Source organism: Sinocyclocheilus rhinocerous, unplaced genomic scaffold (genome assembly GCF_001515625.1).
Source record: "Sinocyclocheilus rhinocerous isolate Xijiao unplaced genomic scaffold, SAMN03320098_v1.1 scaffold12, whole genome shotgun sequence".
NCBI classification, from domain to species: domain Eukaryota; kingdom Metazoa; phylum Chordata; class Actinopteri; order Cypriniformes; family Cyprinidae; genus Sinocyclocheilus; species Sinocyclocheilus rhinocerous.
In genome coordinates this window covers 1,283,950-1,301,826 of record NW_015626394.1, presented here as the reverse complement: position 1 = coordinate 1,301,826, position 17,877 = coordinate 1,283,950, and the positions used below count along the sequence as shown (strand labels likewise).

At 38.4% G+C, this 17,877-nt stretch overlaps 1 protein-coding gene across 1 annotated transcript in view; it reads left to right on the top strand.

Annotated features, from left to right (window-relative positions):
- LOC107714450 (low-density lipoprotein receptor-related protein 1B-like) overlaps positions 1-17,877 on the top strand; it is a 309,159-nt gene that overhangs the window by 200,597 nt on the left and 90,685 nt on the right. Inside the window, exons 27-31 of the mRNA XM_016520289.1 lie at positions 8,770-8,901; positions 9,026-9,253; positions 9,830-10,004; positions 10,170-10,264; positions 13,121-13,270. Coding sequence (XP_016375775.1) covers positions 8,770-8,901; positions 9,026-9,253; positions 9,830-10,004; positions 10,170-10,264; positions 13,121-13,270 — 780 coding nt within the window. The remainder of the gene's footprint in view (positions 1-8,769; positions 8,902-9,025; positions 9,254-9,829; positions 10,005-10,169; positions 10,265-13,120; positions 13,271-17,877) is intronic.

Genomic DNA, 17,877 nt, shown 5'->3' with positions numbered 1-17,877 from the left:
TAACAAGCATCACAGTTTTCTTGAATATAATTGCTGGAGGTTTCTGGGCATGAAATCCGGAGAGAAATTCTTTACTTGAAAATCTCACCCTTATTGATGATCCAAATGCTCTGTCAGAATGTTTAAACCTCTTCCATTTCCTGTTAGCATTTGCACCCCGTGAGCTCGTTCAGCGTGCAAGCCACACACAGCAAGCTTAGCAGTTTTCATGTTGACCTAACGTGCTTAGCTGCACGTTATTGAAAAAAAATAACATGATCCGCCTATGTTCGGTTTTAGTCTGGGAGACAGAGAGAAATCTTCCTGCATGCTCCGTGGGGCGAGGATTCATTTGAGCCGAATCCCGCTGATCATTCATTTCTTCTGCCAATCTGGAAGCCCAAATGGCTCTGTTTGAGACCAGCAGAATAATTGAAAAAGGGGGTCATGCAGAGCATAAGCAGGCCTGACATGGACTCAAGATGTGCTCCTTCCTCAACCCAAATTCATTTTAATTGTTTCACGGTACAGTGTCACACAGGGCTTTGTAGCCAGCAATGGCAGCAGATTATCTTCTGTTAAACAGACAGTAGCCACCTCAGTCTTTAAAGGAAAAAAAAAAAAAACATACAGAGATTACTTTTATTGGCATTTTCTTATTAGTAGACAGAGATTATGATTTAAAAAAAATTTTATCATTGTCTTTTTGTATAATTTATTTGACTTTTGTTCGTTCAGATGTATTTTTTGTTTGTATTTTTTTTTCACTGATGATAAATTGTACGTTATTATGTACACTTATTATATACACTACATGGTTAGTTAAATGTTTTTTTTTTTCAAAAAATGTATGCATTTCTTCAGCAAGGACATATTAAATAATTTTTAATTAATTTATATGTAATTTTTAAATTATCACTGTTGTTGTTTTTTCACAATTTTTATTCCTTACAGAATGAAAAAAGTATCATGTTTTCCACAAAAATTAAAGTTTCTACATTATATTTAGTAATAGCTTATCAGTGGTGACTCTCTCAAGTTGATGTCCATATGGCAGAAATGTACAGTAAAGATCAAGCAGTTAGTTAATGTCATGTAATCAAACAGGCAGTGAACACCATTAACAGCAATGATTATACTGTATATTGCGATCAAACTTATAGCAAAATTTGGTAGTTTTGTATGTTGTCTGAGGGTTGGCACATGAGTACATTACATTTTAAAATATATTCAAATTAATTTATTAAAATGAAAAAAAAACCACTAAATTTTCTGTAATTATGACATAACTCTGTTGAGCTATTTTTACTCTTACTCATCTCTGGTTTATAAAATTTTCATTTTTTGATTTGTAAAACATGTTAACAGAAGTTATTGTAATTGCCAAGTGTGCCAGGTGTCCAGATGTCCAGAAATGTAGCCTTCTGCGAGTGTTCATCAGCTGAAATAATCTGATTTGCATCATTTCAACCAGCCCAAAACTATAGGAAGTCCTGCCAAAACAGCTCATGTCTCCTGCCACAGCACCGGCAGACGGGTGACTGTTTTACACCGATAAGTGTCAACAAATTATGCAGCATTGCCAGAGAAGCCAATAAGTATGGCTAATCCAATTTTAAAGAGCCCATGGGAAGGTCTGGCTATTAAAGGTGTCCAAAATCTGGGCTCTGGCCCCTTACAGTCCATGGCAATTGTGTTTATGTTTGGCCCCTACGGTTCTGGCAGAAGAGTGGCAGACCTTGGAGGATCCGTAGGGAGTGACAAGGGGCTACGCTAACTAGCCTAATGGGGGCTAAGGCTACAGCCATTACCCAGCACGTTGAAAATGCATTATGTGTGGTAAAAGGCTCCCATATTTAGTGCCTGTGTGGCCTGCAGTGTTGTAAGCACTTTTCTAGCACATTGCTGACAGGCAAACCACTTCAAAATTACTATTGGAGTTTGCAGACGGTGTGGATGCTTCCCTATTCAGACAAAGCTGAAGCAGTGAAAATACAAATTATACTCCGCACCCGCTTTACATATAGTAATGTTAAGGTAAAGTCAGATTGATGTGGAGATTTATGAAATCTGTGGCTGATTTGTGACTATGAAAAATCAGTACATCCAAATCAAGTGTTTCTATCATGAGTCAAGTGCACTCGCACTGTTTATACAGTATTTATTCAAACAGCCATTTCCCCCCCGCAGACCAGCGGAATGTATAATTAATTATATGGGATTCTAGCCTATAATTTAGTCACTTGAAATAATTTGTTATTCTCACTTGCAAAAATATGCTTGCTACATAAGTGAAATTGGTTCAGCATCGCAAAGAAATAATGGGCCAATATTCAAACTCCCACTGGATCAATCATTTACAAGATGCAACTGCTTGTGGAGTTAATTGCAAGTAGTTATTGTAATTGCCAAGTGTGCCAGGTGTCCAGATGTCCAGAAATGTAGCCTTCTGCAAGTGTTCATCAGCCGAAAAAATTTGATTTGCATCATTTCAACCAGCCCAAAACTATAGGGAGCCCTGCCAAAACAGCTCATGTCTTCTGCCACAGCATCGGCAGCCGGGTGACTGTTTTACACCGATAAGTGTCAACAAATTATGCAGCATTGCCAGAGAAGCCAATAAGTATGGCTAATCCAATTTTAAAGAGCCCATGGGAAGGTCTGGCTATTAAAGGTGTCCAAAATCTGGGCTCTGGCCCCTTACAGTCCATGGCAATTGTGTTTATGTTTGGCCCCTACGGTTCTGGCAGAAGAGTGGCAGACCTTGGAGGATCCGTAGGGAGTGACAAGGGGCTACGCTAACTAGCCTAATGGGGGCTAAGGCTACAGCCATTACCCAGCACGTTGAAAATGCATTATGTGTGGTAAAAGGCTCCCATATTTAGTGCCTGTGTGGCCTGCAGTGTTGTAAGCACTTTTCCAGCACATTGCTGACAGGCAAACCACTTCAAAATTATTATTGGAGTTTGCAGGCGGGGTGTATCCTTCCCTATTCGGACAAAGCTGAAGCAGTGAAAATACAAATTATACTCCGCACCCACTTTACATACTGTATAGTAATGTTAAGGTAAAGTCAGATTGATGTGGAGATTTATAAAATCTGTGGCTGATTTATGACTATGAAAAATCTGTACATCCAAATCAAGTGTTTCTATCATGAGTCAAGTGCACTCGCACTGTTTATACAGTATTTATTCAAACAGCCATTTCCCCCCCGCAGACCAGCGGAATGTATAATTAATTCTATGGGATTCTAGCCTATAATTTAGTCACTTGAAATTATTTGTTATTCTCACTTGCAAAAATATGCTTGCTACATAAGTGAAATTGGTTCAGCATCGCAAAGAAATAATGGGCCAATATTCAAACTCCCACTGGATCAATCATTTACAAGATGCAACTGCTTGTGGAGTTAATTGCAAGTAGTTGCTCTGGGTTTGTGGAAGGGTTAAAGTCATTTGACAACAGGTGGTAATCTTGTGTAATGGCAGAAGAAAATGGCAGCACAGTATAAATAAACATGTTCTGACAAAATCAGCCGGGTGACTGTTTTACACCGATAAGTGTCAACAAATTATGCAGCATTGCCAGAGAAGCCAATAAGTATGGCTAATCCAATTTTAAAGAGCCCATGGGAAGGTCTGGCTATTAAAGGTGTCCAAAATCTGGGCTCTGGCCCCTTACAGTCCATGGCAATTGTGTTTATGTTTGGCCCCTACGGTTCTGGCAGAAGAGTGGCAGACCTTGGAGGATCCGTAGGGAGTGACAAGGGGCTACGCTAACTAGCCTAATGGGGGCTAAGGCTACAGCCATTACCCAGCACGTTGAAAATGCATTATGTGTGGTAAAAGGCTCCCATATTTAGTGCCTGTGTGGCCTGCAGTGTTGTAAGCACTTTTCCAACACATTGCTGACAGGCAAACCACTTCAAAATTATTATTGGAGTTTGCAGGCGGGGTGTATCCTTCCCTATTCGGACAAAGCTGAAGCAGTGAAAATACAAATTATACTCCGCACCCGCTTTACATATAGTAATGTTAAGGTAAAGTCAGATTGATGTGGAGATTTATGAAATCTGTGGCTCCAGGGCATAGTACGCACGAAACAGTGGCTACGTGATCTATACTGGTGGCCGCGGATGGATGAATCGGTCATGCGCGTTATCTCTTCCTGTCAACTGTGTCAAGCATCGGACAAAACCGCAAAAATACACCCTGCCCCACTGCAGCCTGTGCCTTTTCCTCCTGAACCCTGGAAAAAATTAGCAATGGATGTAGTGGGCCCATTCGACTCAGCTAACTGGGACTGCCGTTATGCCCTAACCCTTGTGGACTATCATCGCAAATGGCCTGAAGTTGCTTTTGTGTCCTCAGTGAGTGCAAAGCAAGTGATTTACTTCCTAACCTCCGTGTTTAGCCGTCATGGGAACCCGAAAAACTGTGGCGCTTACCTCTGTCTGTGCGCTCTGCTGTTTCCAAAGAGTTGGATCACCTTCTCAAAGAAGGGTAACTGAAAAAATTTACGCCGTCTCCCTGGGTTTCCCCGATCGTTGTCACGCAGAAGAAAACACTCATCTAGACTGACGCATCTGATTATGGCCTCGGGGCCGTGTTCTACCTCCGTGTTTAGCCGTCATGGGAACCCGGAATGTATAGTGACGGATAACGGACCCCAGTTTACAGCCGCTGAATTCTCTGCCTTTCTTAGAGAGTGAGGGACATCGCTCATGTGTGCACACCAGTATACCATCCAGCTGCCAACGGGGCAATCGAGCGCTTTCATAGAGTGCTCAAGAGTTGCGTACAGTCTGCAATACTTCAGTCGCTACCATGGAAAACCACTGTTACAGAATTCCTCCACATCTATAGAGCAACGCCACATTCCACTACTGGCGTGACGCCTTTTGAATTGTTGCATGGGAGGAAAATGCGTACTCGCTTGGATGTCTTGCCCTCTTTAACATCAGAAGGGCTTACAGATGTGGTGCGCGGGCGAGTCTCCCGCACAACAAGCTAAAATGAAGCGGTGGTTTGGCACGAAGCGCAGAGCACGCACTACTGTTGACAAGGGGACAAAGTGCGTGTTAAGCTTCCGTGGCACGTACCAACAGGACACCCACGATTTTCACAGCCAAAAGAGATCAGGAAGCAGGTGGGAAAGAATACTTTCATTCTTTCAGATGGAAGGAAATGGCATGCTTCACAACTGGCGCTGTCTGCTGCGGGAACGAAAAGAGTCAATGTGGCTGATTGGCTTACGCAGCTTCCTCACGAGCTGTGTACCTGGACCTGGTGATTGTAATTCACCCCGTTCTCAGAGGGTGAGGTGTCCTCCAATATGGTTAAAAGACTATGTGCACTAAAGGTCCAAACGCAAATAATTGAATTTTTGTTGTTGTATTTGATATGCCTTTGAACACATGTTAAATTGTGCATAAGAATTGAGTTCGGAAGTCGTGTTACATATTAATACGTTCAGTTGTGAATTTCTAAAGGAATTGCTAAAGGAAAAAGTTTTCTTGAGTAAAAGGGGAATATGTTATATTGTTGACACTAGGTGTCGCTGTGGGGTAGAAGTAAGAGGGGGAAGAAGTGTGAGAAGAAGTGTATGGTTGGTTGTGCTGTTGCATATGTTTATTAAAAAGAGCATCATCTGAGTTACAATGTACTTCCTCGTGTTGATTGCATCTGTAGAGGACTTAACACTCATTTAGACCAATATAATCATTTGGTTTTAGCCAGGTTTCAGTCAAGCAGAGTACATCAAAACTATTATCTGTGATCATTTCATTTACAATAACTGATCTAATGTTTATTAACCCAAACTTTAAAAATTGTTTATGTTCATTTATTTTACATTTTTCTGGTTTAATCACGATAAGATTTTTTCTAGATCCTGCATTAAATTTATATTTTGACCTCACTATTCGGGGAACAGACACAGTCTTTATAGATTGGACAGCACAAGTACTTCTATCATTTAAGCGGGTAGAACACAAGTAATCAGGGCAGTTATTTGAGATTTGACTTACTAGTCAATTGGAGCGTAGCGTCCTGGAGATGTTGTCCGACAGGAGTTCCGCTCCGACTCTGCTGGGGTGCAGGCCATCAGCGCGAAAAAGCCTAGGACGCTCCCAGAAAAGATTCCAATTATTAACAAAGAGCAGTTTCTGTTCTTAACACCATGACAATAACCATTCATTTAAAGCAAAAAGTCTACTGAACCTTTCATGTCCTCGTCGATACGTGGGAAGCGGTCCTGACACGATGATCGTCGTCGCGGGCGATGTGCGGCGCACCGTCTCGATCAGGCTCCTGAAGTCCCTCTTCAGTGTCTCCGTCTGCCGCAGCTTGGTGTCGTTAACCCCCGCGTGAAGCACGACCGCTCCGGTGCTCTCGTCGCCCTTCAGGATCGCGGGTATCTGCGCAGAAACATCGAGAACACGAGCACCAGGGAAACAGTGAGTGTGCACTTTACCTTCAGCTAACGTAGCACGTCCTCAGTGAGTGCAAAGCAAGTGATTTACTTCCTAACCTCCGTGTTTAGCCGTCATGGGAACCCGGAATGTATAGTGACGGATAACGGACCCCAGTTTACAGCCGCTGAATTCTCTGCCTTTCTTAGAGAGTGAGGGACATCGCTCATGTGTGCACACCAGTATACCATCCAGCTGCCAACGGGGCAATCGAGCGCTTTCATAGAGTGCTCAAGAGTTGCGTACAGTCTGCAATACTTCAGTCGCTACCATGGAAAACCACTGTTACAGAATTCCTCCACATCTATAGAGCAACGCCACATTCCACTACTGGCGTGACGCCTTTTGAATTGTTGCATGGGAGGAAAATGCGCACTCGCTTGGATGTCTTGCCCTCTTTAACATCAGAAGGGCTTACAGATGTGGTGCGCGGGCGAGTCTCCCGCACAACAAGCTAAAATGAAGCGGTGGTTTGGCACGAAGCGCAGAGCACGCACTACTGTTGACAAGGGGACAAAGTGCGTGTTAAGCTTCCGTGGCACGTACCAAAAGGACACCCAAGATTTTCACAGCCAAAAGAGATCAGGAAGCAGGTGGGAAAGAATACTTTCATTCTTTCAGATGGAAGGAAATGGCATGCTTCACAACTGGCGCTGTCTGCTGCGGGAACGAAAAGAGTCAATGTGGCTGATTGGCTTACGCAGCTTCCTCACGAGCTGTGTACCTGGACCTGGTGATTGTAATTCACCCCGTTCTCAGAGGGTGAGGTGTCCTCCAATATGGTTAAAAGACTATGTGCACTAAAGGTCCAAACGCAAATAATTGAATTTGAAGTTTGTTGTTGTATTTGATATGCCTTTGAACACGTTAAATTGTGCATAAGAATTGAGTTCGGAAGTCGTGTTACATATTAATACGTTCAGTTGTGAATTTCTAAAGGAATTGCTAAAGGAAAAAGTTTTCTTGAGTAAAAGGGGAATATGTTATATTGTTGACACTAGGTGTCGCTGTGGGGTAGAAGTAAGAGGGGGAAGAAGTGTGAGAAGAAGTGTATGGTTGGTTGTGCTGTTGCATATGTTTATTAAAAAGAGCATCATCTGAGTTACAATGTACTTCCTCGTGTTGATTGCATCTGTAGAGGACTTAACACTCATTTAGACCAATATAATCATTTGGTTTTAGCCAGGTTTCAGTCAAGCAGAGTACATCAAAACTATTATCTGTGATCATTTCATTTACAATAACTGATCTAATGTTTATTAACCCAAACTTTAAAAATTGTTTATGTTCATTTATTTTACATTTTTCTGGTTTAATCACGATCAGATTTTTTCTAGATCCTGCATTAAATTTATATTTTGACCTCCCTATTCGGGGAACAGACAGTCTTAATAGATTGGACAGCATAAGTACTTCTATCATTTAAGCGGGTAGAACAAAAGCCATCATAGCAGTTATTTGATAATTGGATTACTAGTCATATGGAGCGCAGCGTCCTGGAGATGTTCTGAAAACATGATGATGATCTGAAAATATGTCAGATAGTGTACACTACTGTTCAAATGTTTGGGTCAGTAAGATTTGTCTTATTTTTTTATGTTAGTTTTTAAATATATTGATATTTTTCTTCAGCAAGGATACATTCAATTTATCAAAAGTGACAGTGAAGACATTTACAGTTTTTTTTAAAGATTACAGACTATCACAAACAAAATGATGATACTATATGATGACAGCAATCTTGCTCATCCTCATCTCAGCTGCCCTTTTGAGTAGGTCTTTTAAAGGAAGATCTTTACAATCAGAGCAATCTGAGAAAGATCTGATGGTTAATTGACTATTCGCACCAGTGGCCTTTAGGCCATTATCTGTCTGCTCAACATTACCTTCTGTTGAAATATAGCTGTCTCTCTACAAAGAGTCGTACAAAATGTCTAAATGTGCTGTGGTTTCAAGAGGATCACTGTGGGCAGAAAACATGAGCTGTCAGCACTGTTCATTCAACCTCAGCTCTTCCCTTTATCCTGAAGTTAAGATGAATGTTTTCTTGATGGTATTGCACTTTTATTTTGCACCCATTTTTATGTTGCCCTCGTTAAATGCAGACATCTAAACTCTCACTCTTATTCTCTCAGTTTCACTGTACAGTAATTTATTTTTTTAGTTTGTTTGTTTGTTTCGTTGTTTCACAGCTGTTGTTCCTGGCTCCTTTTAAAAGCTGCTTTCCTTAAACCATTCATAGTATGTGATATTGATTTTCGCTTTGGTGTGTTTTCTTTCCCTGGTTTAAATGCGTGTCACCCTGGGTTTTTCAGCCTCAAACCCGTGCGAGGATAACGATGGAAGAGGCCCTTGCTCCCATCTTTGTCTCATTGATTACAACCGCACGGCATCTTGTTCATGTCCTCATCTCATGAAGCTTTCCCTCAACAACCGCTCTTGTGTGGGTGAGTATGCAGCTCTGCGACATCCCACACAATAAACAAAACATGCACACAAAAGTATGGATCGGTTTGAGCTTTCTAGACGAAGTATTGACTTATATATGTTTTGTTTTGGCACGCACATCAGCCCTGAAGAAGTTCCTGTTGTATGTGAGACGATCTGAGATCCGTGGAGTGGATATCGATAATCCGTATATGAACGTCATGACTGCTTTGACGGTTCCTGACATTGATGATGTCACTGTGGTGGATTATGATGCTCTTGAGGAAAGGATATACTGGGCGGACGTTAAGACTCAAACAATAAAACGTGCCTTTATCAATGGAGCAGGCTTTCAAACTGTTATTTCTGGAGGTGAGTCAAGAGTCCAAATTGAAGTGTTTTTCTTGTTTCTTTTTTCACATTCTGTGTGGTGTAAGATTTTTCTCAATAAACACCACCTAAGTGACAGTTATTACATTTTGTGCTGTTAATAAGTTTTGTTGCGATTTTTTTCTCTGCTGCCGCATTGTAAGTTTGAGCTGAAATACTGTTTTATTTTGCTGACACTCAGTCTTAAATTGTTTTTTCAATTACGAGAAGACTGTGTTCACAGGCGGACTGCATTAAAAAATGACAGTTGAAGGAGTGTGCGGCAGAACATAAATAATATCTTACATGATAGGAGAGCTTGTTTGTGAAGTTCTGCAGGGATTGCTTCTCCGAACTGCATTAAGAAAAGCAAGAGAAGTGCGACATGAAGACTGAAGTAGATTTTCTTAAGTGCTGTTGGAAAGCATGGTGTATTTCTTCTCAAACTGATCAGCATGCCGACCATGTGTCAATGCACACAAGACATTTTATTACAACATGCACAGAAGTGTTGCAGTCGCCCATGAGGTTTGTTGTGATGTGCACCTCTGTGTTAATGGCTGTCTCTGGTACGTGCAGATATTCAAAACTGCCGTGGGCTGGCAGTAGATTGGCTCTCGAGGAACATGTATTGGCTGAGCTCTGAGAACGAGGAGACGCAGATCAATGTTGCCCGACTAGACGGATCTCTAAAAACCTCAGTCATCTATGGGATTGACAAACCAAAGTGTCTGACTGTGCACCCAGCCAAAGGGTAAGCTGCCCACATGGACAGATTGCATGTATGATTAAGTAAGATTTGTGTTTGCTCTTTGTATTTATTTATTTATTTTGTCATGTCAGTCTTAGATACAAACCATGAGAATTGATCTCATGACTCAAATGGTTCTCCTGAAATGTACTTTGTTTCATGATCTAGAAAAATCTACTGGACCGATGGAAATACAATAAATGTAGCCAATATGGATGGAAGCAACAGGAAGGTTCTTCATCAAAATCAGAGAGAACCAGTTGGTATGTCTGATTTCAGGCTATCTGCAAACATTTCACTATTACTGTATGTCTAATTTCTCTCTCGGGGGTTTTAAGTACAAGAGGGATTGTACTACATTGATATACTTAAGTCTTATTTTTTAGAAATTAGTTTTTTATTGAAATAGAATACTTGTACTCTTATTTAATTCTTGTTCATGTCCTCATCTCATGAAGCTTTCCCTCAACAACCGCTCTTGTGTGGGTGAGTATGCAGCTCTGCGACATCCCACACAATAAACAAAACATGCACACAAAAGTATGGATCGGTTTGAGCTTTCTAGACGAAGTATTGACTTATATATGTTTTGTTTTGGCACGCACATCAGCCCTGAAGAAGTTCCTGTTGTATGTGAGACGATCTGAGATCCGTGGAGTGGATATCGATAATCCGTATATGAACGTCATGACTGCTTTGACGGTTCCTGACATTGATGATGTCACTGTGGTGGATTATGACGCTCTTGAGGAAAGGATATACTGGGCGGACGTTAAGACTCAAACAATAAAACGTGCCTTTATCAATGGAGCAGGCTTTCAAACTGTTATTTCTGGAGGTGAGTCAAGAGTCCAAATCGAAGTGTTTTTCTTGTTTCTTTTTTCACATTCTGTGTGGTGTAAGATTTTTCTCAATAAACACCACCTAAGTGACAGTTATTACATTTTGTGCTGTTAATAAGTTTTGTTGCGATTTTTTTCTCTGCTGCCGCATTGTAAGTTTGAGCTGAAATACTGTTTTATTTTGCTGACACTCAGTCTTAAATTGTTTTTTCTATTACGAGAAGACTGTGTTCACAGGCGGACTGCATTAAAAAATGACAGTTGAAGGAGTGTGCGGCAGAACATAAATAATATCTTACATGATAGGAGAGCTTGTTTGTGAAGTTCTGCAGGGATTGCTTCTCTGAACTGCATTAAGAAAAGCAAGAGAAGTGCGACATGAAGACTGAAGTAGATTTTCTTAAGTGCTGTTGGAAAGCATGGTGTATTTCTTCTCAAACTGATCAGCATGCCGACCATGACACAAGACACACAAGACATTTTATTACAACATGCACAGAAGTGTTGCAGTCGCCCATGAGGTTTGTTGTCTCTGTGTTATCTGTGTTAATGGCTGTCTCTGGTACGTGCAGATATTCAAAACTGCCGTGGGCTGGCAGTAGATTGGCTCTCGAGGAACATGTATTGGCTGAGCTCTGAGAACGAGGAGACGCAGATCAATGTTGCCCGACTAGACGGATCTCTAAAAACCTCAGTCATCTATGGGATTGACAAACCAAAGTGTCTGACTGTGCACCCAGCCAAAGGGTAAGCTGCCCACATGGACAGATTGCATGTATGATTAAGTAAGATTTGTGTTTGCTCTTTGTATTTATTTATTTATTTTGTCATGTCAGTCTTAGATACAAACCATGAGAATTGATCTCATGACTCAAATGGTTCTCCTGAAATGTACTTTGTTTCATGATCTAGAAAAATCTACTGGACCGATGGAAATACAATAAATGTAGCCAATATGGATGGAAGCAACAGGAAGGTTCTTCATCAAAATCAGAGAGAACCAGTTGGTATGTCTGATTTCAGGCTATCTGCAAACATTTCACTATTACTGTATGTCTAATTTCTCTCTCGGGGGTTTTAAGTACAAGAGGGATTGTACTACATTGATATACTTAAGTCTTATTTTTTAGAAATTAGTTTTTTATTGAAATAGAATACTTGTACTCTTATTTAATTAGATTTACAAGGAGAACATCATACGTTTTATAACTTACCATTTTCTTTAGACGTTCAAAGAACAAAGAACATATTTTGCATGCCATCATGTCCTTATTTCCACTTATAAAGAAAAATTATTTTACATAACTTTTATTTAAAATAGCCAGCAAAATCCATTTCAGTCTATATTGTAAACAACTATGGTCATTTGTCCTTGTGAAGAGACCTCTGATTAGTCACCCCAACATTGACCTACAGTTAAGCAATAGCTGTAATGAATTCATTTTAAATATTACCATCGTGAAATTGATCTTGAGTGTCTATAAACTGCTGCTGAATTTAAACAACTTCCAGGGCATAAGTGTCATATATATATATATATATATATACATAATATATATATATATATTACATTTCCTATCCACAGCCTTACAGAGTCAGGACCCTGAGAAAATTGCTATTTAACAGGTTGCTTTACAAAATGTATGCATGAAAGTTACTTTAATGGAAAAATCTCCCTGGCCTTTTGATTTTATCAGTCTATTTCTAAAGCTAATAAAAAAAAGTTTACTTTTTAACACACAGAAACATAGTAGTGCTTTGGACTTTTTTTGAGTAAAACATCTACACAATTCCCATCCTCAAGCCTAAATATATTTCCTCTGTACTTTTTATACCCCTGTACCTGTACATTCATTGATAAGCCAAGCACAATGCTTCTTTAGTTTTAACGGCAGTCTTAGAGAAGATGTCTTGAGAGTTAAATTTCTGTTGTTGTTTTTGGGAGTCTATCATGCACCAAGCCCCACTCAGTCAGAGCTGTCCTGACGCTCAATTGAAATATCCTTCACTTGTCACAATCAGTTTTACCACTCTGTCAAACTCTCACCATTTCCACTTTTGAAACAGGTTTTAGACAGAGATGGATTTAGTGAAGTGATTTAGAGTGTCACAAAGAGGCCGCAACTATATTTCGAGCTATAAAGAACCATCTCACACTCAGATACTGTACATTGATAGTTATAGGATATGTAAGGTATATTTTGAAGTAATGATCAAACAGGATTCCATACCAGCAATCCAAACAACAGTTTCTAACTGATTCTTGTTTTCCCTCAGGACTTTCGATTGACTTTCCAGCTGGGAAGATGTATTGGATCAGTTCTGCTAATGGTACTATCAACAGGTGCAATCTGGACGGTAGTGGTTTTGAGGTCATTGAAAGCATGAAGAGGGACTTAACTAAAGCCACGGCTCTAGCAGTCATGGGTAAGTGATAGAGCGTATAATTCCCTCTTCAATAGTCAATTAATTGTGAATTCTTTATTAAATTACTGTACTTTTGTTGCTGTGACAACATAAACCAAAACATAAACCTATGAAAATAAGTGAAAATAAAAAGTGGTAAAGAAATGTGTAAATTAGTAGATTTGTAGTAGATTTGCCAACTGCCATTAAAAGGAAAAGAAGACGCTCAAATGCTAGTGTTCAGCCGCCATTAAAACCAAAAGAAGAAGAAATGTGCGTGTGTGACGCTCGAGAACCAGTAAGGTCTGCTCTAGTGTGTCACACATTTGAGCTTCCGTGTTTGATGTATTTGATGGCCACTTTTGTAACGATCACTCAATCATTTATTGTTTACTTTTATTGACTGTCTGAGACGTCATTGCCATAATGCGTTGCTATGGGTTGCATCTTGCTTCGGATTTGACTTACAGACTGGCATTCTGACACCGCGAGCTTCATGCTTTCTAACCATATCTCCACTTTTCCCTTTATGTAGCAATTATTCTGCTTATTATATATTTAAAATACAAGTTTACATCAGTTGTCCTATATTCTACCAATGTCTTTATACAGTATGTGCAAATACATACATTGAGAGAGTGTATCTTATATATGTATGCACTCACATATATATTACTTTTACTCTCTGCACAACTCTGTAAACATTGTATTGATTTTAAAATCTTTACTGTACTCGAATTGTGCATCAAACACTGGGAATATACAAGCATCGGTTCGGGACTCGGTATCGGCAGATACTCAATATTCAATGACTCAGAACGGATCGGGGCACAAAAAACCTGATCAGGACATCCCTATAGATAACCATAATCAGAACTGAATATTGCCCTTTTTCCTGATTATTTTGTATCTGTACTTATTTAATACATTAAAAGAAAAAAAATCTGATCAGAAAGTCAACACACATTTCCAGTTATTTCTGTTTTGTTCACAAAGATTGCTTAACCAATGTGTGATTTTGGGCCAATGTTTGATTTTACCATCCCTAAATGTCTGGTTAATACAAAACTGTGATTAGTCACTTTACATATTGGTCACAGACTTTATGTCGATAGTCAAGCCTGGTGCTGCGAGTCTACAGCTACATTGCTTCATAAGGGAAAAGACTGACAACTGAAGACATTTTGTCAAAATAGGTTAAAACATTTCTGTTTAGCCCTAAGAAACACATCATGGTATTAGAATAAAGAGCAAATTTTGGTTCCCTGAGGAGCGTAAACATTAATCTCAGTGTTGAAGAAGTGGTGAAGTTTGATTGATTTAGCTTTATATAGACTAAGATAATAAATGCTGTCTTGGAAGATATCCATTTGATTTGACGCAATTTTTAATCACACACTTTAGACCTACTGTATGACTCAAATTACAGCTCTAACCATTGCCCAAAAGCTGTAATTCTAGGGATTATAGAGAATTCACTCATACTGGCAGCGTCAGAAGCGGCAAGAGTTGCATAACTTTCTTTTTTTTCACCCTAAAGCAAAGGAAAGCAGTAAATGCAGCAAAGCCTGTAATTGTGCGCTTTCACTTTTTTGTATTAGACAAATCTCCTTTCTCTGTCTTGGGTTTTGCCTGAATGTATTACACTCCTTTGTTTTGGATTGCATCTGACATGTTTTCTCACATTACTCTCTGCCTGTCTTCGTGGGTAGAAACTTATGCCCCCAAATTATTCATTAGCATGTATTTATTTCCCTAAACCCCAGTTTTAACTGATTACACTGTCTGCATGCTACAAAGGTATTCATCTTTGGAAAACCTCTATAGTCACGTTCTATTTTAGAGCAGCTATGATGAGCTGAAAAACAAATACAATTTGTAAGAAGTGGTGACAGACTCATTTAATTAAACAAAGTTTGAGTCATTATTAAATTGGGAGCAGAATGCAGGCTGCCACAAAGACTAATGGGTTACTTTCAAAGAAGTAGCACGGTACAGCAAAACAGCAAAATGATGCATTCAGTAGGTGCTATCTATCATAATTAATAGGCCTTTGTTCCATAGAGGAAATGCTTTCCGTTACTTCTGCAAAAACCTATGGCTTTGCTTTGGTGGACAGTTATGTTTCTCATTTATAGTATGACAAACGGTCAGTTTTTGGTGCAGATGTTTTTGGGTTTTTTTGTGATTGCTTGTGTTGAGACTTCCTGTGCCTCTTGGAAGGCTACAATAGGATATGATGTACTTCCAAGTTCAACAATTCAATACAGAAATTCAGTAGCTGGTTGATTATTTTAGAAGTTTTTCTACTACATCAAATTTCAGATTTTCTTAACATGTGAAAATGGATAACAAATGCAAACATTAGTGCCTATATCTTATCTTTCAGAATTAAATGCAGATTAAATCCATACTGTATATAAATAAATATGGAAAAATTTATTAAATGTGAATACACTATCATTCAAAAGTTTGGGGTCTGTATTTTTTTTTTTACATTTTTGAAAGTCTCTTAAGCTCACAAGACTACATTTAACTGATCAAAAATACAAAAAAACAGTAATCTTGCTCAATATTATTAAAATTTTAAATAACTATTTTAATATATTTTAATATTTCAGCAGCCTCTACTCCAGTCTTAAGTATCACATGATCCTTCAGAAATATTTGTAATATATAATATGTGGTGCTCAAGAAACATTTATTTTGATCAATATTGAAAACCGTTGTGCTGCTTAATGTTTTTGTAGAATATGTTTTCCCCCGCATAATTGTTTGATGAAAATAAACTTTAAAAGAACAGCATTTATTTGAAATAGATTTGTTTTTGTAACAATGTAAAATATTTACTGTTACCTTTGATCAGTGCATTTTTGCTCAATAGAAGTATTATAAATACATAAAAATAATAATAAATAAATAATCTTATTGACCCCAAACTTTTAAATGGTAGATATATACTGTGTATTTGTGTATATATGTACACCCACATACATACATACATATAAATATGCGACATGCCACCAGCCTTATGGATCAATTCTACCGATTTCTCAAGCTGTATCACACCTTTATAAATGAAAGACCATCTCAGAGCCTGAATGGCCAGGGGCCGATTACATATGCATGCAGGTGGGCAGATGATCTTGCAGACCCTTGAGTTGGTGTATAAGTGGGCGGTGAGTGGAATTTCACTTCAAATTCCATGTTTCCCTCTTCCTTGCTGAATATGAACTAGTCAAACAATAATATAAGATAATTTCCTTCTCTTTATGACTTGCAAATGCGCAGCATATTTACCATACCATGCACATGGAGTTGATTATAAGGTATAAAATATAAAGTAATCACAACCTCAATGTGAATATGAAAGGAAACAAGGCGAGGAGATGAAAGAATCTCAGTGTGATTGATGTTATCTTTGTGATAAGTAAAGCAGACTGGTGTTTGCAGGTATAGTCTTTATGATAAGACAGCTATCCCTTCCAAGCACACAAAACACTGCTTTTCTTTCCAATACAGACAGTCTATGTTTTTATAATGCATATGGCACATTGCCATGCAGGTTACCCACCGAGATCTAAAAGAATGGTATATATTATTAAGCAGCATGCGAATGTCATCAGAGAACAAAGAGTACGATTCAGCATAGAGGAACATTTTGGAATATGTCCCTTCAACCCATATGTGTTACAAGTTAAAAGTTTAGGCAGACTTTCTAAAGCTTTATTTATACTATTTTGCACAATTTAAAATAATAAGTCATCAAAACTACGAAATGGCACAACAAATTATATAGCGACCAAAAATGTCGCCACCCATTGTTTAGATTGCAGCTCTGCAAACTGTGGTTATTTACTCAACCAACTTCATGAGGTAGTTTCTGGGATGCTTTTTAAACAGTGCCATGTGTGCTGGACACTTCTTGGCTGCTTCCCTTTCCTGTCAGGTCTTCAACTGTTTGAAAATGGCATGCTTAAAGATCTATTATTGTTGCTGTTGTCATTAGTATATTATTTATTTTACCACATATGCATGATTTATTTGCAATAATACTTATATAATAGTTTAGGCCTAACATTGCTTAATTTGATTATGCCAAGTTTAAAAACATTAATAAAAAATTTGTATCACATACATTTTTTTCCACAAAAAAAGTTTTAAAATTATATGTATACAATTATATATATATATATATTATATATCACAATAACAAAAGCAGTCAATTGTCAAAAGTTTCAGATGTAATGACAAAAATAAGTATTTAGAATGTATAATGTAACTTACAATCTGCAAAGGAATGGAAAATGTTTAAATACTCTATTAAATTTCATGGAACTTTACGTAAACACAAGCTTATTTTATTTTATTGTATTTTATTATATTCTTTTGTTTATTTATTTATTTACTTATTTTAACAAAATCTGTAATTTTCTTATGCTACTTGAATGTAGTAAAACACCAGCAGATGTAAGCACTGTATTAATTCTTAATAATTATCAGCAAATATGACGCAAGGTTGTGTTGTCAAAAACCTGAAGTTTTTCAAAGATGTATGTGATAGCCACATAAATACAGTTTTTATGTAATTATTTTTTGCCCAGATTATAATTATTTGCTTATCTCTT